The sequence below is a fragment of the Hyaena hyaena genome, unplaced genomic scaffold (genome assembly GCF_003009895.1).
Source record: "Hyaena hyaena isolate Hyena2069 unplaced genomic scaffold, ASM300989v1 scaffold_9, whole genome shotgun sequence".
Classification (NCBI taxonomy): domain Eukaryota; kingdom Metazoa; phylum Chordata; class Mammalia; order Carnivora; family Hyaenidae; genus Hyaena; species Hyaena hyaena.
In genome coordinates this window covers 4,144,931-4,165,976 of record NW_024080641.1, presented here as the reverse complement: position 1 = coordinate 4,165,976, position 21,046 = coordinate 4,144,931, and the positions used below count along the sequence as shown (strand labels likewise).

General features: G+C 54.9%; 1 protein-coding gene across 2 annotated transcripts; it reads left to right on the top strand.

Annotated features, from left to right (window-relative positions):
• Positions 1-2,308: 2,308 nt before the first annotated feature.
• Positions 2,309-21,026, top strand: MEIOSIN (meiosis initiator). 2 transcript variants are annotated; one of them, XM_039248125.1, is made up of 13 exons: positions 2,309-2,379; positions 8,586-8,676; positions 11,631-11,742; positions 13,219-13,353; positions 14,547-14,792; positions 15,507-15,615; positions 16,469-16,569; positions 17,025-17,186; positions 17,684-17,757; positions 18,605-18,769; positions 18,845-19,089; positions 19,857-19,946; positions 20,446-21,026. In XM_039248125.1, exons 1-13 carry the CDS (start codon positions 2,309-2,311, stop codon positions 20,612-20,614), a joined length of 1,770 nt encoding a protein of 589 aa, XP_039104056.1. In that variant the 3' UTR covers positions 20,615-21,026. The 2 variants fall into 2 exon arrangements, with proteins under 2 accessions (XP_039104056.1, XP_039104047.1); XM_039248116.1 differs by having other exon boundaries at positions 13,219-13,452.
• The last annotated feature ends 20 nt before the right edge of the window (positions 21,027-21,046 follow it).

The following is a 21,046-nucleotide window of genomic DNA, read 5'->3' as shown; positions in this document are numbered from 1 at the left end:
TCTAAAAGAAGAGTTTGCTCTATCGAGGAACGTACATCTTCCTGAGGGGAACTGCTACCGAAGACCAATTCCAACGACCCTCCGCTTTGAATCTTTTCTCAACCTATCCCTCTTTATCGCTGCCACTGCCTCCCCAGATGCTCAAGGTCAACTGCACTGGGGAGACCGCAGCTAAATGCTCCACCTCCAGCACAGAGGAGGCCCTCATTAGATATGCACGGAAGGGAACCGGTGCCGTGAAGGCCAGAAAGGACACTGGCCAGATCTTTCTCTGTTCCCGGAGAGTTGGCAGTTGGGGAAACCCCGCCTCCTCAGGATCCCCGGGGGTCCAGGACCTCAAGGATCAGCTGAGGGGGCGTGGCCAGGCGGGGGGGGGCGAAGTGGAGGGGGAGCTGACTGAGCGCTGATTGGTCGGCACTTTGGCGCGCACCAGCCAAGGCCCTGTCTGGAGGCACGCGGCGAAGCTCCGGCGGCGCTGGAAGCGGGGGCCCGTCCCCAGGCGCGCTTGCGCATGGCCCCTTGCACCCTGCCGTTTCGCCTCTCCTGTCTCGTGCCCTGCACACCTTGGCGGGAACGGGGAGGGGCGTGGCCTGGCCTCTGGAGCTCCCTTCTGCTCCCTTCCACAGGCTTCGCACGAGAGCCTCGAGCCAAGGGGGATTCGCGCCCGCCTCGCGGCAGGGGTGGGGGACGCAGTGGCCTGCGGCTCGCGCGCGCAGCCAGCCTCCCAGGGACGCGCGCCTGACGCTGTCTGATCGGGGTCCCGAGTGTGGAGCCAGCGTGAAACCAGAAGGGGGGGCCTCACGCCATTTTGCACGTCCGGAAGCGGGTGCTGGAGGCCGAGGGGAGCTAGCGCTTCAGAGAGGGAGCCCGGGGGCCGTTCAGGAGCAGCACTCTGTGGTCGCGGCTTCCCTCTCGGAGGTTCAGGGGGACAGGAAGGCGGACGTGCCCCGGGTGCTCGGAGCAAGGCAGGCCATGGGCAGCAGAGCTGGGGTTTGGCTGTGAGGCTGGGCCTAGGTTTGGGGGTCCAGGCTCAAGTGTGAAGGCTCTGAAGAGTGTTCGGGCTTTCAGATAGGGATCCGGGCCCTAGGCCCTCAGGCTTTGTATCTGGATCTGACTAGTCCTGGAATCTGAAAGTGGGGGGAGGGGTTGGTGACTAGAAGCTTCCCTGTTGGAATCAAGCGAGCCTGAAGGAGATTTTGAGTTCTGGGGTGTCATTTGGGGGCCTGGGGTCCGCTCTGGGAGGTTTGAAGCCTCGGTATGGATTTAGGGTCTAGAACCTCAGTACAGAGGATGAGGTGTGAGATTTCCGGACTGAGGCACAGGGACTCTGAGGGTTAAACTTCAGGGCCTGGAGTCCTCACGTTGAGTTATGGGGTGTCAATTTTGGGACCCACATGTGAGATCTCAATGGTAGGGTTAGGGGGTCACAATTTGAAGGTCTGAAGTGATAGTTCCAGGGTCTAGAGGTCTTTAATTTTGGATCCAAGGCCACTGTGGGCAACTGTGGTTTGCTTTGAGGGCCTGGGTTTCTTCTTTTAGGGTCTGGGTGCTCTGTTAAGGTGTGTGGTCTGTGATTTAAAAAAAAAAATTAACTTTTGTTCATTTTTGAGAGACAAAGCATGAGTGGGGGAGGGGCAGAAAGAGAGAAGGAGACACAGAATCCCAGGCAGGCTCCAGGCTCCAAGCTGTCAGCACAGAGCCTGACGTGGGGCTCGAACTCACGGACTGTGAGATCATGACCTGAGCCAAAGTCGGACGCTTAACTGATTGAGCCACCCAGGTGTCCCTGTGGTCTGTGATCTTAATTGGATTGGGATTGGGTTGCATTTGGAGATCAGAAGTAGACAGTTTAGGGGTCCAGAGTCTCTCTGTATTAGATTGAAGGTTGTTGGGTTTGGGGGAGGGTGCTCTTTTGGGGTTTTAGAGCTTCACTCTGAGAGTTTAAAGTCATGGCATTAGTGTTGTAACCTCACGGTTTAGAGCTCTGCAGCCAGTTTTCGGGCCTCGCCGTCTGACATCTCACTATTAAGACCAAAGTTCTGAAGTTCAAGTTTGGGAACGTGTTTTTAGTTTGAGGTACTGAGCGCAAGTTGGCCCACATTTACGGTTTGGGATTCGTGGACTTCAGTTTAGAGTTCAGGGCTTTGAATTTGGCCTCTGGGCCCATATTTGTAGGCGGTTGGGGGCCCTTGGGCTGTCTGAGTGCTCAAAGGAACGACGTGGAGAAAAATGAAGGCTGTCCACCTTGTTGCCTGTTCCTCCTGGAGTTGCAGAGGTCACTAATTCTTTCCCTTTCCCCTCTTTGCAGATGTGGCGTTCCAGTAGACACCTGAGTTCCCCTGAATGGCCCAGAACCAGCCCCCTGGGTCCCAGTGAGAGGTAAGGGCTCTCCCCTGCCTCTCTCCCTTACAGCTTTGGCCACTCTTGTTGAATAATAACAAGAATGTTCACCGTTTGTCAGACTCTCCCCTAAGCCCTTCGTTTGCATGATATTTTTTAATCCTTACAACTCCAGAAGGAAGTATGAGCCAATATTACTGCCATTGTCAAGATGAGAGAACTCTGAGGTGGTTGCCAGAAATGGTCTCGGAGGCCCTCGCAGGCTTTAACGTTCTGAGTTTCTTAAATGCCCTCCTTCCTTTCTTTTTTTTCCCTGTATTCATTCATCCATCCAGCACCTATCAAGTGTCAGGGATCTCCTAGAGGGGATTTTTACAGCAGATTGAGGGCTGCATCAGGTCCCTCCAAAGCCTGAAGAGAGCCAGAGCTCATCTTCTCCCCACTGTCTCCCCAAATGACTGCCTGACTGTCCATTCATCTCTCTATTCACTTATTAATTCCAAAATGAAGCATCTGCGCTGTTCAGGTTCTCTATTTAGGTACTGTGCTCAGAAGGAGCACTGTGAAGAAAATGAAGAATGCCTTTCCCACTTTCCATTCCTCCTGGAGTCTCAGAGGTCATCAACAATGTAGTGTCTTGTCCCCCTTTCTAGATGGGGTGGGGGTAGGGTGTTGTTTGTGGTATTAATAAACACTCTTAGTTGCAATGAACAGAAACCTAGTTAAAACCAGCTTAAGCATAAAAAGAGATTCATTGGGTCCTTTAAACAAACAAAAAAACAAAACTCAAGAGGGCATCAGGCTTGGCTGGTTCCAGGCAAGGAACGCCCTCTCTTGGCTCTGCTGTTGCCATCTGTTGGCTTCCTTCTGGAAGCAGGCTCTCTCTCTCTGGGAGGGCAAAATGGCTTCCAGCGGCTCCAGATCCATTTCTGGCCAGCCTGACAAGCCCAGTCTCTTTCCAAGGCCCATGGATTCTGATTGGCCAAGGCTGGGTTATGACCCCAATCCTGAACCAATCACTGGGACTCTTCTTAGCTGGACCTTAGTTCTGTGCTGCCCAGTGGAGGGGGGAGGGGGGGTTGACCTCTCCCGACCACGTAGACTGAGAGTGGGGGAGGGGTTGTTTCAAAGGAAATTATTACCAGTCGAGGGGGATTAAACGTTGGTCAACCAAAAGCAACAGTTTTAGCAACCTTCCACCCCATTCTTCAGCATCCCTTATCCCTAGAAAATTATGACAAATGACCTTCCACCTTCTGTCAGTAACATCTTGTGAGCACTCTCCATATGCCAGGTGTTATGCTCAACACCCTCCAGGCAGGATAAAACTTTCTAGCCACCTCCACTTTATAAATTAGTTAAAAACAGCCTCAGAGAGGGGCGCCTGGGTGGCTCAGTCAGTTGAGCGTCTGACTTCAGCTCAGGTGCTGATCTCACAGCTCGTGAGTTCAAGCCCCGCCTTGGGCTCTGTGCTGACAGCTCAGAGCCTGGAGCCTGGGTCAGATTCTGTGTCTCCTTCTCTCTGCCCCTCCCCCATTCCTGCTCTGTCTCTCTCTCTCTCAAAAATAAACGTTAAAAATTAAAAAAAAAAAAACAACCAACCAGCCTCAGGGAGATTAAAACGTGTCCAAAGTCAGATAGCAAATGGCAGAGGTAGGATTTCAGTCTAGTTCTGTCTTATTCAAAAGCTGGAGCGTATAACCAACTATTATGCTCCCTCCTGGGACTGCCCCCCGCCCCCGGCTTTGTCCCACTTTAGGGCAGCTCTTACTCTTAAATTTCTGCACACATTAAAGCAAATTAGGGTCTGGGCCTGAGTTTTCCTATATCTAATATGAGATGTTTGGACTGGCTCTTCCAGCTCTCGTAAAATAGAAGAATTGGGGAGCCTAATTTAGCCTGATTAGCTCAGGGAAGAAGAAACCCAAGAAATAGAGTCATTTGCCATTTCAAAGCCTGAGGCCATCAGAAGACAGAAGGAACATTCATAAATTCAGTAATTTTTTGTTGAACATTTACTTAGCGGTGGTCATTATTCTAGGAGCTGGGATGTAGTCAGGGCCACATATGACTTTCATGGGCTCTAGGCCATTTTGCCTTCTTGAGCCCCTTCCCTCATTCAAAACATATTTTAAATTGTTTTAATTAAACAATTTTTTTAATTAAAATTTTTTTTAATTTAATGTTTATTTACTTTTGAGAGAGAGACAGAGCACAAGTTGAGGAGGGGCAGAGAGAAAGGGAATCCAAAGCAGGCTCCAGGCTCCGAGCTGTCTGCACAGAGCCCAACACAGGGCTCGAATTCACCATGTGAATTCACCCTTAGATTTTTTTTTAATGTTTTATTTATTTTTGAGAGAGAGAGAGAAACACAGAATTCAAAACAGGCTCTGACAGCTCAGAGCCTGACATGGGTCTCGAACTCACGGACTGAGAGATCATGACCTGAGCCGAAGTTGGGTGCTTACCCAACTGAGCCACCCAGGCGCCCCCAAAAACGTATTTTAAATTATAGTTTACAGGAACATCAGTATAGACTTTAAAAACCAAAAGCAGTAAAGTATAGACTTTAAAAGAAATTAAAACATTTTCAGGCTGCCTCGCTGGCTCACTGAGTGGAGCATGAGACTTTTGAACTCAGGCTTGTGAGCTCAAGCCTGATATTGGGTCTAGAAACAACTTAAAAACAAAATCACAAAAAAAAAAAAAAGAAATTAAAATATTTTCATGAGCCCTTAAAAGTGGCACCAGACTTACGCACTATACTTACTGTACCTAATGGATAAGTCCGTGTGGGATCTAACAATTAATAAAAGAAACAAAAATCCCAGCCCTGTGGTATTTATAATAAAGAAGATTTCAGATTCTGATAAATGATAGGGGGATGTGACAAAGAATGTGTTTAGTTAGATCAGCTGGTCAGGAAAGGCCTCTCTGAGGGGGTTATATTTAAGCTAGGTGCTGAACAGCAAAGGAGAAACCAACAATCAGGGCAAAAGAACATTCCAGGTGGAGGAAATAGTAAAAGCCCTAAGGCAGAGAGAAACTTGGCGGTTTAGAGAAAGGTAAAAAAGGACCCATGTTGCTGCAGCTGGCCCGTTCCTGAAGGCCCAGGGGGCAGAGCTGGAATTAGTGGGTGAAAATTATAGACACTGTGAGGAAAGAGCTTGTCTTTCCAGTACTTTCCGAACTATCCAGTAAGGAAAGGGGTGGCCTTGGGAAGAAGCGCCCGGCGGCGCCTGGGGTCAGAGCCCAAGTCACACCTATTCAGGGCTACTGCCCACAAGATGCCAAGATGTTGTGACCTTGTCACCCTTCTCCCTCTAAGGTTTTTTCCTGGAACTTCGGTGTTTGCACACAGAAGCCTCTCTCCGGGTGCTTTGCAAAACCCCAAGTAAACACCCAGGGATGACAGTGGGTACGAAACTCTTTTTCCTAGACCTGGTCAAAGAACACCTTGAACTTAAGTAGGCCTGGACACTTTTTTCTTCCTTGCTTTCTGTGTTGTTTCCCGCTGGGGCTTCGAGGGGCTCTTCTAGAACAGAAGGAAAAGTGGTATGCCAACAGCAAAGATTGGGGCCCAACAGGACTTCAGAGGTCAGCCTAACCCAGTTTTCCTCCCAGGATAGAATGCTGACACTCTAGCTCCTCAAAGTTATGATTTCTACCGGGAAGTAACTTGAGACCAGAGATTTGTTTTCCTTTTATGCCTTCATTAAGTTGATTAACGTATATAGTCTTCTGTATTCATAGCAGTTTTGAGAGGGCACACTAATGATAGCATCCCCTGTGTAACGCCCTTTTATGGCTTCCTGATGGTCTTCGGATAAAGGCAAAATTCTTCTGTACTATGAGCCTCTGAGACCCTGCCTCATCCGGCCCCTATCTTCTCCGGCCTCGTGTTACCCATAACACCTCCTGCTTTCTGCGTGCCAGCACGCTGGCGGCTTTACTTCCTCCGAGTTCTCCGTGCTTCCTCATGCCACAGGGCCTTTGCACATGTTCCCTCTCTCTGAACTGTTCTTGCTCCCTCTTCATCTATACATCTCCACTCATCCTTCAGAACAGGTTCTGGCCAGGTTTCCTTCCTCGGGGAAAACCTCATAGATTATATCAATGACACCTGTTACAAGTTCCCCTAACACCAATAGGTGTGTCTGTCTCCGTCGGGGCCAACTTCATGGGTGTGCAGCACATGCGGTTACAGAGCCCTGTGCTTGGCAGAGCCTGATGCTTGCTTCGATGCTCTGCTCTCACCATCTAGAAATTCTGAATTTTATTTTATTTTATTTTTTAATATTTTTATTTATTTCGAGGAGAGAGAGAGAGAGACAGCGTGAGCAGGGGAGGGTCAGAGAGAGAGGGAGTTACAGACTCTGAAATAGGTTCCAGTCTCTGAGCTGGCAGTCAGCACAGAGCCCGACGTGGGGCTCGAACCCACTAACTGCGAGATCATGACCTAAGCGAAAGTCAGACGCTTAACCGACTAAGCCACCCAGGCGCTCCTAGAAATTCTGAATTTTAAAAAAGGGGCCCTGCATTTTCATTTGCAAGGCTCCTCTCCTCAGGAACTTGTAGAGCTGGTCTGGCCGAAGTTGGATTTTTACGTTTGTTTGTGTGCCTTTATCCCTGACTGTGCTGCGGGCTCTAGAAGGGGCTGTATTTATACTTTTGAAATAAGGCTTATTTATTTATTTTGAGAGAGAGAGAGCAGAGGAGGGGCAAAGAGAGAGGGAGAGAGAGAGAATCCGAAGCAGGCCCTGCACTGTCAGCACAGATCCCGATGTGGGGCTTGAACCCACAAACCATGAGATCATGACCTGAGCTGGAGTCAGATGCTTAACCCGCTGAGACACCCAAGCGCCTCTTTGTTTACCCCTATCACCTGTCACCGTTCTGGGCACAGAGTAGGTAACTGCTGAGTGAACGAGTGAGAAAGATTCTTTCAGGAGCCCTGAGTTCAGTTAGGGAAATAAGTGTGTCTCCCACACTACTCCCCCGTCTCCTCGAGGGCAATGACCATGATTTCTCTCACCTTCCGTGGTCCAGCGGGGGCCTGGCAAGGAGGAGGTGTGAGTTTGTGGATGTGTGAGTAGGAGCTAAGGATCTGTCTGTAATCGGGGGTGTTTGGGGCCTGGCCATGCCGCAGGTGACAAAGTGCCGCAGACAAGCAAGGGAGGAAGGCAAGGGTGGTCGCCAAGGGCTTCCTGGGGCAGGTGGCAATTGAACTGAGCCCCAGGGAATGTGAGACAGAGATGGGTGGAAACGGGGGCCTAGGCCTTCAAAAGGAGTGGCTATGGTGTGTAATTTGGGAGAGAAACTCCATTGTCTCTGTGTCCCCATCTGTCAAGAGAGAGGGGTGGAGGTGTGTATTCAGGGGTATGACGATGAATTATGGATTCGAGGATTAGATCCTGGAGTCAACTCTGCCGTGCCCTTATTTACTTATCTAGCAAAGATGTGGCGACTTCCCGAGTTCCCAAGATGTGCCGGACGTTGTTCTAGAGGCTAGAGACACAGTGGTCCCCCCGCCCCCCCGTCCCCCCCCCCGCCAGCCTTCGGGTCAGAGCAGGGCCCAGAGAAGTACGTGAGCATGGGGCTGAGGGACCTCACCTGTCCTGTGGAGTCAGAGTCAGGTGACAGGAGAGAACCAAAGAAAGTCAGAGATGAGACCAGGATGGTCAGCAGGGCCAGGCCTTGAGGGGCATTATAAGCTGTGTTCAGGGTTTCAACTTGACCTTTACTAATAGGATGGCATTGAGAGATTTGAAGCACTTATTAGCCAACTAACGTATCAGGCTCTGTGCCGGGTGGCTTCACACACGCTAACACACACACTAACTTATTTGGTCCTATTGATAAATCCTCTGAGCCTGAATGGACATCCTCATTCCCATTGCACAGATGAGAAAACTGGGCAGATCTGGGTTCCAGAAAGATCACCCTGACTCTCGCAGACAGTGTGGGCTGGGGGAGGCCAGGCGGGAGGCCAGGAGAGCTAAGGGGATGTCAACATGTGGACAAGGCCGAGGTGGAGAGAGAAGGGATTACAAGGGGGACGCGCAAGATTTGATGACCGATTGGATGAGGGGTTGACGGCGACCTGTGACACCCAGGATTCTGTCCGGGGTGTCAGGGGCGGGGAGCTTCTCTGAGATGGGAACACGGAGACCGCTGGTTTGGGGGTCAGGGGCCAGTTTCCATTTTGGCTGTCCTAACCCAAACCTGCTCTTGGCCCAAAACAGGAGGCAAAGGAAAAACCACACCAGCAAACTGCAAGAGCTGGCATTGCTGCTGCCCGTGGCCCTGAAGACGGGTACCAAGAAACTCACCAAGGTATGGGGACTGAAGGACAGGAAGCGGACGTGGGAGGCAGATCTGAAAATGCCAGTAACCGGCTTAACCGCCCTCATACCCTGGGCAGGCCCTTTCGGCGCCGGCGCAGAGATGGGCATTTCTGTGATCCGCAACCAGAAGATGGGGGCGGGGGGGGGGGGTCTTCTTGCAAAAGAGGCAGGGGAACCTGGAAGGGGAAAATCGGCAAGGAGCCGCATAAAGGTCATCACTTTAGGACTCAAACGGCCATGGGTTTGAGCCCTCCAGCCCCCAAATGGCAGGACTCTGGGCTGGGTGCTCAGCCTGTCGCTCTCTCAGCCTCATGCTCCTCAGCTGCAAAACCAGGAACAATAACGTCTACCACCCAGTAATTTGGTGAGGCCAAAATGACATAATAGCCTTGACAGCCTTTGAACAAATGTCGCTTCCCTCTCTCTGAGCCCCTTGTCTTGTGTCCTGTGGGCATCTTCTCCACGAGGTAGAGATAGATAAGACTTCTCCGCGTGCCCAGTGGCTACTCGCTAAAAGCCTGCAGTGCGGAGCCGACACCTTGTTCCCGCCACCAGGAACAACCTACTAAGGGACTCAGAGATCTGGAAAGTTCAGTGTGGCAGAGATGACTGGGTCACAGTCTCTGCCCCAAAGGAATGGCAGTCGGATCAGGCAACAGGCGACTTCTCATTACTGACCAGGTGACCGAATCTCATTGAATTCTCCCCAGGCCTCAGCCTGCTTTCATTACCATTGATTCTCTGATGTCTTTTTTTTTTAAGCTTATTTATTTTGAGAGAGAAACAGAGAGAGTGAGCGGGAGAAGGGCAAAGAGAGAAGGAGAGAGAGAATCCCAAGCAGGCTCTGCGCCGTCAGTGTGGAGCCCAACGTGGGGCTCAAACTCACGAACCATAGATCGTGACCTGAGCTGAAGCCAACCTAACCAACCAACCAACCAACCAACCAACTTGCTTAACCAGCTGAGCCACCCAGGCGCCTCTGATTCTCTGATATCTTAATGATCCCTCTTCCTCCCCACCTTCATCTGTCCTTAGGTTCAATACTGGGTCTCCTGAAGTTTTGATCACTGAGCCTTTGGTCTAGGAATCGGGGATGATGTCCAATTGCCTTCTGCATAAAATACCAGTATGGGGCTCCCGGGGGGCTCAGTCAGTCAAGCGTCCCACTTCGGCTCAGGGCATGATCTCACGGTTTGTGAGTTCAAGCCCCGCGTAGGGCTCTGTGCTGACAGCTCAGAGCCTGGAGCCTGCTTCGGATTCTGTGTCTCCTTCTCTCTCTGCCCCTCCCCTGCTCATGCTCTGCCTCTGTCTCTCTCTCTCAAAATAAACATTAAAAAATTATACCAATAATAAAACACTTCATTTTAGCTTACAGTTCCCAAACATTTTAGCTTAGTGAGTGCCAATCGTGTGGCAAGCCTGGTGCTGGAGTACCATATCTGCTCTTGAGAAGCCCACAGTCTGGTTCTCAAAGTTAGAAAAGATCCTCACTTAATCCTTTGAGAACCTGATGAAAGTGTTCTCATCCAATGTGTATCAGGCTCTGTGCTGGGCAGTTTCACACACACTGATTTATTCAGTCCTAATGATCATCCTCTGAGCCTGCACAAATATCCTCATTCCCATTACGCGGATGAGAAAACCAAGGCACAAAGAGGTAACATGGCCTGCTCCCAATACCCAGCCAGGAAGTGGCACATTGGCTCCAGGTCCTTCCCAAGTAACAGTCTCCTGCCTGTGTCACATGTCTTCCTTAGATTATAGCTTTCTTCCGTGGACCAGGTCAGATCATTTCAGCGACCGTAGGTATTATATCTTCTGGAAGGGTTTCACACATTTCCTTCTGTGGGACCATGTTTCCTGATCTGGGGTTTGGAAGATTATGACTAACAGTTTGATTGTTATTCTAGGGATCGAGTTCAATCCAAGAAATAGCCGCTGGTGTTCTCCCCTCACGCCTTCCCCAGGCTAACCCCTGTCATCCTTCAGGTGTCCGTTCAAATGCTGGAAGCCTTTCCAGACACTCAAGGCCAATTTCAGAATCCCTTGTTCCCGTCATTCATAATGCTTATCACACAGCTGATAATTTTGCATGATTTTTGAGTTTCTTAAGGCCCACTGTCCTCCCTAGATTATAAATTCCAGGAAGGTAAACAGAAGTATGTCAGGCTCACCCCTACCTACCCGGTCCCCAGTGGGTAGGAGTCGTTTTTAACTTTGTGTCTGCAAAATCAACTTAGTACTTGGTGGGTGGCTGGCTGGTGCCTGCCGGGTAGAAGGCACCATGCTCAGTGCTACGGGGGAGATCAGTCTTCAGCGAACAGTGGCTAAGCTACCTCTTTATCCTGTGAGGGAGAGATACAGAAATCAGTACAATCTCGACCCTCGACTAGTTCAAGGTCAGTGAGAAAATAATGCATGAACAGGTCATTATAAAACAGGCCCAGGGTATTACAAAATGCTGAGGAGGGACATCTGACCCAGCCTGGGTAACAGGGATCAGGGAGGTGGAAAGCTTCTGGAAGGGGAGACCCCTGTGCTAAGGCTCAAAGGTGGAGAAGCCAGATGGGGGGGTTCTGTGGGGAGAAGAGAGGGTGCTTTGCAGATAGAGAATACGGCATGTGCAAAGGGCCAGGGCTGGGAAGCCAGACAGTGTATGTTGCAAAACTGGGCCAGGAGGCAGGCCGACCTGAGCTCAGATCCCAGCTCTGCCACTTCCTCTCTTTAACCTTAGCAAGTCGCGTTAGCTCTGAGCCCCTGTTCCCTTAGCTGTAACAGGTGGCTCCCTGAGCAGCAGCAAGGACTAAACAGCAGATAGATACCTCTGCCAGTGGAGGGGTTGCTGGGGTGGGGAACGGGGCCCCGGAGCCTTTCTGTCTCTGGTCCCCCGCAGCCTCACACTGCCTTGGGGCCCCACTTTTGTGCTCTTTCTTTCGAGGGCAGAAGGAGATTCTCCTGCATGTCCTGCACTATATTCAGTACCTACAGAAGAACATCGATGTGGCCAAGGCCTTGCTCACATTCCACACGGTCAACGGGGAAGGTGGACTTGGGGGTAAGTAAGTTCAGGCCCCTCTTCCCAATGTCTGCTACGGACCAAGAGCCGCGCTGGCCGTCAGGGGCACCGAGGGACTTAGATGAGTCCAGGCCCTGCGGGCTCTCAGAGCCTGGCGGAGGGGACAGAGACAGAGAGATGGGCGTGATGCCATGATCTCAGAGAGGGGCCTCTGGGAAGACTGTGGCGGGGAGGGGCCTTGCAGGACAGGAGCAGGGAGGAGCCCCACCCCCTCCGCCAAGCAGAAGCAGCCATGGGCATACATGAGAAGACACCTGCGGAAGGTCTGGGACAGGCCAGCGGCGGCCATGCTTAGAAGGACTGTGTGGCATCAGGATGACGCACGCAGGCTCTTGAACCAGATCCTGGTGCAGACGCAGGTCTCGTGACCTTAACTTCTCAGTGCCTCAGTTTTCTCAGCAGCGAAACAAAACCGATACTGGTACAGTCGAGCCTTGAACAACACAGGTTTGGACCGCACGGACTCACCTCTACATAGATACTTTGGGAGAAGTACCGTACGGGACAGTAAATGTAGTTTCTCTTCCTTACGATTTTTTAACCTTCTCTCTTGTCTAGCTCGCGTTCTTGAAAGAATTCAGGAGATAACACGTATAATGTGCAAAATATATGTGAATCGACGGTTTGTGTTAAGTAGGTCAGGCTTCTGGTCAGCAGTAGGCTATTAGCAGTGAAGTTTCTGGAGAGCCCAAATTAGATGTGGATTTTCCACAGTGCGGGGGGGTTGGGTGGGCGTCCCTAACCCCGTTTGTTCAAGGGCCAACTGTACTTCCTTCCTGTGTCTGTCATGAGGCTTAAATGAGTTAATACACATAGAAAGCGTCACACGGTACCTGGAGCAAGCCGGCCGTCCGGTGCTGGGTGTGCGGGTGCTCTCCTTGTTTCCGGCATGAACTATCCACGGGCAACAGTGAGACGAGGTGAGGGCCCAAGCCCCCCCAGAAGGGCTTCGAGCCGGGGAAAGCCAGGATCGGATTTTTTTTTTTTTTTTAGGAAGACGTGCCTGACACCTAGTGTGCAGGATTGGCTATTAAGTGAGAAACTGGAGTCAGGGAGGTCAGCGAAGAGGCCTTTAGGAGTGGTCTGGGCAGGAGACAGACCGATCTGGCACTGAGGGCGAGGCTGTGGACAGAAGTGGTCCATTTGGGAGATACTGAGGGACAGTTGAGAGGCCTGATAGAGAGGCGCCAGGCCCCCAGGTTGGGCAGTGGAGTCCTCACTGCCCTGAGGAAGGTAGGAGGGGGCATTGGTTGGAGATGGTCCCACGGGGGACGCATTTAGGAGGCGCTGAGCCTGTCTTCCATCTTGGCCAAGGCCCAGAATGGCCCTGGGGAAACCTGACTTTTCTCCCTTGACCTCTACCGCCTCTGCCTGCACAACCTCAGACCCATCTGATCTCCTCCTCGGTCAGCTGGTTGGGGCCCTCCGACCTAACTCTTTCTCCATCCTGTGCAGGGCTGGTCCGGAACCAGGCCAAGGGCCTGGCAAGGCTGAGACACTTCACCCCTTCGCGTTCCCCACACTGGAAGAAGTCCCGTCTTCAGGGAGCCTGCCGCAAACCTCGGAAGAAGAAACTGACTGGATCATCAGGTACTAGTGAGGCTGGACAGGAAGCTGGGTCAGATGGCTCCTTATCCCGAGCCCTTCTCGCTCCAGTCAGCAACCCAGAGTCCCTGACCAGGCTTTACGGTAAGACAGGCCTACCTGGTTCAACTCCTGGCCCTTCCTCTCACTAGCTCTGAGGCCTGGAGGGGTTACTTTCCTCCTCTGAGCTCCAGCTTCCTGGTCTAGGGATTGTAGGTGGTCTTAAGGATGAGCCTGTGTACACACTCCCTGAGCAGTGCTGGGTTGGAGGCACATAGTCAGCACCCCGTGAGTGGAAGCTGCTGTCAGCTTGTACTGTCTTTACGCCCAGTCACCCCGGGCCTGGGCATCAGGGAGCACGGGGCAATGGAAAGAGCCAGGTAGGGCTGGCTTCAGCCTTGCCACTGACTTGCTCTGTGTCCCTTGCCCTCCGCAGGCCTCAGTTTACATGTTCTTAAAATGGGACTTGTACCTAATCAATGATTTCCAGTCTTGGCTGCATATCTAATTGAAGCATCCAGGGTACTTTTAAAAATGCATATCCCTGGGGCACCTGGGTGGCTCAGTTGGTTAAGCATCTAACATCAGCTCAGGTCATGATCTCACAGTTTGTGAGTTCAAGCCCTGCTTCAGGTGAGGCCCCACTTCTCTCTCTCTCCCTCCCCTCCCTTTTCCGCTTGCTCACTTGCGCCCTCTCTCTCTCAAAAAACAAACAAACAAAACACAGCACCTATCCCTGGGCCCTCTGGGTGGCTCAGTCAGTTAAGCTTCAGACTCTTGGTTTTGGCTCAGGTAATGATCTCCTGGTTCATGAGTTTGAGCCCCACATCTGACAATGCAGAGCCTGCTTGGGATTCTTTCTCCTTCTCTCTATGCCCCTCCCCTACTCATGCTTCCTCTCTCTCTCTCTCTCTCTCTCAAAATAAAGTAAAAAAAAAAATGCCTACCTCTGTGCCTCATACCCAGAAAGGCAAGTTCCATGGGCTGGGGTGGAAGCTGGGCATCAGTATTTTTCCAGAGCTCACAAGATGATTCTTGTGGGCAGGGGAAGGGAGCCCAGGTCGAGCTGATCTCCAACTGAGGCCCAGGCTTACCTGGGCAAACCTTGAACAGGTTGTGGAGTCCAGAGCAAAGACGCCCCCCCCCGCACCTGAGCCACATTCTGGCCCCCTCTGACGCCTGTGTCTCTGCTCCCCCAGAACGCCAGACCCGGGCCCAGAAGCCTCGGCGCTGCCTGGCCCTGGACAAGCCCAAGAAGTGGGTGACGCCATCCCCAGACGAGCAAGGAGGAAATGTGGGGAGGACCAGCGCCCCTTCAAGATGCACCACCTTCTGCAGTCACCCCAAAGTTGCCTCAGCCCCACCTCCAGATGACAGAAAGGGAGGGAGATCCCGGCTGACGTTGTTGGACATGGCTGAGAGCAGCGTCCGCTGTGACATTTCAAGTTGGTCTCTTTCCTCACTGTTCTCTTAGCCAGTTACTTACACACTACGTGTCGGCCACCCACAGTGTCCTGAGCCTGGTCCCGGTAGCTGGGGACTCCATGGTGGACAAGACAGACGCTGTCTCAGGCCTCTTCCCTGTTCTCTTTCCTTCCCAGGCTCTGTTGTGGGACAGCCTCAGTGTGGCCCTCGCGTGAGCTGTGGGGGAGGGCGGGCAGTCGCTCTCATGACTCCTGTCCGTCCATGTGCCAGGTTGAGAAGGGGCAGAGATGTACCTGGCAGGGAGCCAGGCGAGAAAGGGGCGCTCGGAAGGCAAGGCCCTGGGCCATCCTGTCCCCTCTGTTCACTTAACTGTGAAAGGCATATAAAAGTGGCACCCTTCGGCACAGGGCTGCCAACTACCACGTAAAGTGTCTAAATCCTTGCTGGCCTGGTAAGCGCTCCATCCTTGCCTTCACTATCGTCATTTTCATCGACATTATTCCACTTCAGGCTTTTGGCTCCCTTACAGCTTCTGAGAGAGAGGTCGGGTTCCAGGAACCCGGGGGTCACTCAGGGTTGTCCTGTGACCTCACACAGAGGCCCCGCAGCCTGAGGTCTCCCAGGATCCGGGCGGAAGAGGCTGCAGCAGGCCCCAGCGCCTCTGCGCCCTGTGTCTGTGAGTCCCGGAAGGTGGCCTGGTCACAGGACTAAGCACCCCGACTTGCCCCCCGTAGGCTGCTGGTGCAGAGTCAGTGCCCAGGGTAATGGGCCCTACCTTGACTTCAGGGCCCAGCAAGGGGCCGAGGGGATCCATTTTCTCAACAGGACACGGCTGTGTCCCAGGTAAGGGGACCCCGAGGGCTCTGAGAGGGGGAGGCTGAGGTGTGTGGTCTGGATTGGCTGAGGGGCCGTGAGAAACGAGGTTGACGTACGCCCTCGCTGGTATCTGTGGAGAGAGCACCGTTGTGGGCCTCGCTCCGTGCAGGCGGCAGAGGTTCCAAGGAGGGCCCTGCTTCTGGCCCTTCTGCCGGATCCGGGCTGCAGCCCCTCGCCAGCCTCCCTGCCTCACGTCTCACCCCTTCCGGCCTGTCCTCCCTAGTTGCCTGACTGGCTTCTCCAACCACAGACTGTGGTCATGTCAGCTCATGGCATTACGGCCTCCCTCAGTGCCCGTGGGGTCAAGCCCAAACAGAGCCTCCTGGGCACCTGCTCATCTCATCAGCCCCCTCTGCTGCTGCTCACCCGTGAATCTCACCCTTAACGCCACCAAATATCCACCACTCCACGGGAGCCACGCTCTTGCCGCCTCCGGGCTTTCCGCCCTCTGATCCCTGCCTGTTTCCCTTGTCCCCTAGAGAGCCTCCACCCTCCTGGCCAAGCTCAGTGTGGTCTTCCCTCCTGCCCTGCCCACCCTCTCTGTCCTGGAGCGCCGCTCGTCACAGCCCTGCCCCCTGTGTCGCCAGCATCCCACTACAGCTGCGTCTCCTCACAACCCGAAGCCCCTTGAGGGCAGGCGCCTCAGCTGAGCTTCCTGCCCTCCCCGCCCCCCCCAGCAGCCAACCAGCACAGAGTGACCCTCCTCTTCCGTCACCGTGGGCGACGCCGAGACACCCCAGGGGGAAGCAGCTCGCCCCGGGTCACACACGGCTCCCAGCCCGGGGCTCCGGGTCTGCCTCGTGAATTCCACCTCTTGCAGGCAGAAGACGGTGTTCTACGATTCCAGCGAGGAGGTGGACAAAGAGTCCCCAGATGCTGACCCTTGGCTTCCTGCCTGGACCCCAGAGGGCAGCCCCCATGGTGACTGAAACGGTCTCTCCGCACTGTAGGCTGGCGTGAGGGCCTTCCTTGCTCATTTCCTCCTGAGGCTGAGGCTTCCGGTGGTGGGGAGGAGAGCAGGCCAGGGATGAGCCGGCTGCCCGCAGGGCCTCTGCCGTCACTGAGCCATTGGTTGCCATGGCAGACATTAATAATCGACCATCGCTCTTTCTGTGGAGCCCAGAGACTGCCTCAGAATCTTTCTTAACACAGAGCTCCGGGTGGCTACGATCGATCTATCAGATTTGGCACACCAGATATTGATGTTTCTGGATTTGGTTGTCCATGACATCATGCTGGCCATCTTGCCTCTTAATTTCCTCTCCTGAGCGCTCAAAATGACAGAGTCACCTTCCCCAGTGCCCAGCACCACCTCCTCAAAGCCAGCTGTTGTGTCAGGGGCCGACACATCCTCAAGCCTGATGTTTCTTTTTCAGGGTGCTCGCTGGCCTTGGGGCCTCCCCAGAGTAACAAGTTAGCGGTGACAGGCCACCCGAGTGAGATCCTAGGGCTCAGCCCCTCCCTCTTCAACTCCCCAGGAAACATGCTGCCAGAACAGATCCTGGAGGATGGAACCGGTACTGAGTACCTGACGCAAGGTGAGCACCCACGGCTAGATCTGACGCTGGGTTTGTTCAGGAAGCAGTCGGTGAGGGCGGCCTGGGTGACTCAGCTGGTGAAGCGTCCGACTCTCAATCCCAGCTCAGGAGTTCAAGGCCTGCATTGGGCTCCATGCTGGGTGCAAAGCCTACTTAAAAGAAAAGAAAGAAAAGATACAGTGACGGCCACCTAGTGCTCTGTCCTGTGCTCAGCAGAACTGGGTCCCCAGGGGTGAATCCCATCCAGGTCCTGCCTCGAAGCCCCAGGCCAGCGTGGTGAGGGGAAGGCTCCGGAGCCTGCGGTGGAGACCCACTCAGCTGGCTCAGGTTGGGGGGTGGGGACCCGGGGGAGCTGGGCTGTGAGCTGGTTCTGGACGTGGGCCAGGAGATCCCAGAGCAGAAATCTAGAGAAGGGCAGTGAGGCTGTCCGGCTGGGGTGGCCCCCGCGGGGGAGGCGTTTCCATTCCAGCCCCCACCCTGGCCTCCCTCCCCAACAGCTCTCTTTGAAGAAGCGCTCCTAGATCCTGAGTCTTCACCCCCCGATGGCATGCTTGAGGTGCCCCAGAACGAGGTAGGCATCCGTCCGCAGGCACGTCCAGCCTCCTTCCCTCAGCGCCTCACCTGTGTCGTTTACTCTTCTGTCTCCTGTTCCGTTCAGCCGCCTGCCCCCCACCCACTCACTGTCTGCCTGCTCACGCTTCTCCATCTTTCCAGAGACTCATCTACCGCCTGTGCCCTCATCTGCCCGTCCTTGTCCTTCGAACATTCATCGCTGGCCACCAGGCCCCCTACTCTTGTGCTGGGCATTTGGAATAAAGTAGATACAAAGGATAAGAGCTAAAAGCTGCCGGGCGCCCATAAGAGACCCCACATGCTTTTACAACTGCTCTGTGAGGCGGGGTCTCTTGGGACCCCCATTCAACAGAGGGGGAAACAGAATGGCAGAGTGAGCTCAGGAATCTTCAGTTGGAAAGAGGTTCCCTCCCCCAACCAGGGCACTCACCCGGCTAGGGGGAGGTCTCTGGTCCCCAGACGAGCATGCCTCCCCCATGTGGGAGGCGGCCCCCTGCCTCAGTGAGCAACTGAATCGGCAGCAGAAACAAGCATAGACACCCTTGGCGGAGCTCCTGGTGAGCGCCAGGCCCTGTGCTGGGTGCTTCTCGGCCCTGCGGGGCCCCACTCGGACCTTATGCTCCGAGAAGCTAAGCCTTGCCCAGGGCCTCACGGCTGCTGAACTGATGGCGTCAAGAGCTACTGCCCTGGAGGACCCGAGCCCCGTCCAGCCCCTGTCCCACCTGCTGGGGGAACTTGAGAGCAGGTGGCTGCATGTCCAGCAGGTGTTGGGCCAGGGTGTCTTAAGTTCGAGCCAGGATGCTGCGGTTTCCCCACAGCTCCAGTCTTTCTTCTTCACCCCCCAGGAGACACCCCCTGGGGCCCCCGAAGGCCCCCCCGACCCCCACCCCCTGTGCCCGTCCTCCATCTCGCTGGACCACTGCTACCTGTCGCTGAGCGAGGCCAGCAAGGCGCCGTCCAGCTCCAGCTCCGAGGACACGGACGAAGAGTCGGTGTGGAGGCAGCCGGAGGTGAAGGGGGAACAGCCATCGGAGGGGTAGGCCCCGCGCCTCCGGCCCACTCTCACCTCCCTGTCCCCTGCCCAGGACACCGAGGCCGACCCCGAGGGCCTGCAGTCCTCCAGTGATGAGGACGGAGACTACACGTGGACCCCCACCAGGCGGGCCTCGACCCTGCCCCCGGCCGGGAGAAAGGCCAGGAAGGGCCAGGCAGGCAAGAGCCAGGCGAAGCCCAAGGAAAACATGAGAGCCCCCTGCCCTGCCCAGATGAAGAAAAAATGCGTCAATGGCTTCATCATGTTCTGCAGGATGAACCGGAAGCAGTACATCCGGTGGGTGGGGGTCCTTTGGGGCCCCGGGAGGGGCCCCGCCTGCCCTGTCCACCCTCCCCACCCCAGAGCGCGTTGCCCCTGCTGTCTGACACATTTGCCCCTTCCGGAAAGGACCCAGCCGCACTCCCCACCCCACACCCTCCCCAGCATCTAACCTGGTCGTTGCCTTGGTCAAGGCCCTCGAATTGTAAGCAGGTGAAACCCAACTCACACTTAAGGGAAAAGCCAGTTGGCTTGTGTGACCTGGCAGAAGGCGAGGCGGTGATTGCCGTGAGGTGCCGCTGGGCCTAGGGCGCCCACGGCTCCCACTTCGCTCCTCCGGGTTGGCTTCTCCTCCAGCTCACAGGGCGGTGTTGGTTCAGGGTCACCCCCAGTGACCCGGTGGGAGGAGAGCTCCCTGTTTCTAATGTTTCCAGCAAAAGTTCTTGGGGCTCACCTGCTAGATGGGGCTCCCAGCCCTGACAGCGGGGGGCGGGGAGCCCCCCCCCCCCCCGATCCTCAGCGGAGCCGGTGCCCAGACGGGAAGATCCGGGTGCTGGTACTGAAGCAGCAGATGCAGGTCCCCGCAGGTCCTAAGGTGTCCCCTTCCTTCCCCTTCCCAACAACCAGTTAGTCCCCCTCCCATTCTGACAGCAGAGCCCCAGAGGGGGCGTTCTGAGGCTTTCAGGCCAACATGGATGGGAAAGGGGGGGATGGGGGGGGACGGGGGGCAGGGAAACCTCCCTCGCCAAGAGCAGGCTCCCCTGACCTCCTCCCTCCTGCCCCAGAGCCTGCCCTGGGACCGCGTCCACGGCCGCCACCAAGGAGCTGGCCCAGCTGTGGCGGGTGATGACCCAGCAGGAGCGCAGACCGTACTGGTGAGGAGCCGCTGCCCGGAGCGAGGCCCTCCCCGCGCCTTCCCGCCGCCCTGCCTCCCAGAGCCTCCTGCTGTGCAATACGGGGAGGCGGCCCGTTGACTGGGGCGGGTCCCGGGGAGGTGGCTCGAGGGGCCCCAGCGCGCGGCTTAGAAGGGCAAACAGCCTCACTCGGGCTGCAGACTCCCTTTTGCCCTTCCCGCCACAGGGAGCTTCTCAGAGCAGAGCGGCTGGGTCTTCTCTCCCTGTCACTAGGCCTCCCTGCCACCCTGGGTCAGAGCTGTCCCCTGCCCCTTTCTCACCGGCCCCTGAAACACGTGACATGTCCGTGCACGGTTTTAACACCTCGTGGGAGTGTGAGGTTCCAGCGAAGAGCCCTTGGCTCTTCCCATTGCACAGACCTGGGCCCAGAGGTTGGCCTGATGGAGCCAAACAAGGCTCTGGGCCGGGGGAGGGGGGTAAGGGACAGGGAAGGAATGACCGCCCCGCCCCTCTCCCCCAGCGTCAAAGCGCGCAGGTTCAGCCTCCAGCACAACCGGATCGTGAAGCGGGATAGTTCCAGCAGCGAGGACGAGGACTGGGGGCCCCCCAAGCCCTTCTACCAGCTGATGGCCGAGAAGGCCGGCTCCTCCCCAGACCTGGCTTCTCTGCTGCCCCCTCTCCGCGACTGAGAGGGTGACCCTGCCTCGCCTCTCACAGCTCCCGCAGCTATGGTTTGTCCCCTCCTGGGCCTCACCCCTCCCCCAGCAGGTCCCTTGGCCAGTTCCGGTGAGGCCGGGAGGGGGCGGCTTATTTATTGACTCCAACGCTTTGTGAGCTTGCCCCCTCGTGCTAGAGCGGCCTGAACTGTGCCTGCCCGCAGCCCACTGCCCTTCCCTCACCCCCTTTCTAGCAGGGGGTGTATCCGGGGAGCCGCAGGGTGGGAGGAAGCAAGCTCTGATGAAATGCAGCAAGGTGAAGGTTACGAGGAGGGGCTCACCTGCACTTCCTTTGCCCACCCCAGAATCCAGTGGTTTCAGTCCCGTTCATTCTTGCCTCACCCCACTCCCCCTCCCCTGTTCTATTTATAGATTATTTATTGTTTTCCACAAAATAAAGTAAGT

Excerpts from the sequence above, each read along its gene's own strand:
- MEIOSIN (XM_039248116.1), top strand. The coding sequence starts at position 2,309 with ATGTGGCGTTCCAGTAGACACCTGAGTTCCCCTGAATGGCCCAGAACC. Across the intron at positions 2,380-8,585 it reads CCCCTGGGTCCCAGTGAGAG|GAGGCAAAGGAAAAACCACA; the intron begins GTAAGGGCTCTC and ends GGCCCAAAACAG. Across the intron at positions 14,793-15,506 it reads CGTCCGCTGTGACATTTCAA|GCTGCTGGTGCAGAGTCAGT; the intron begins GTTGGTCTCTTT and ends TGCCCCCCGTAG.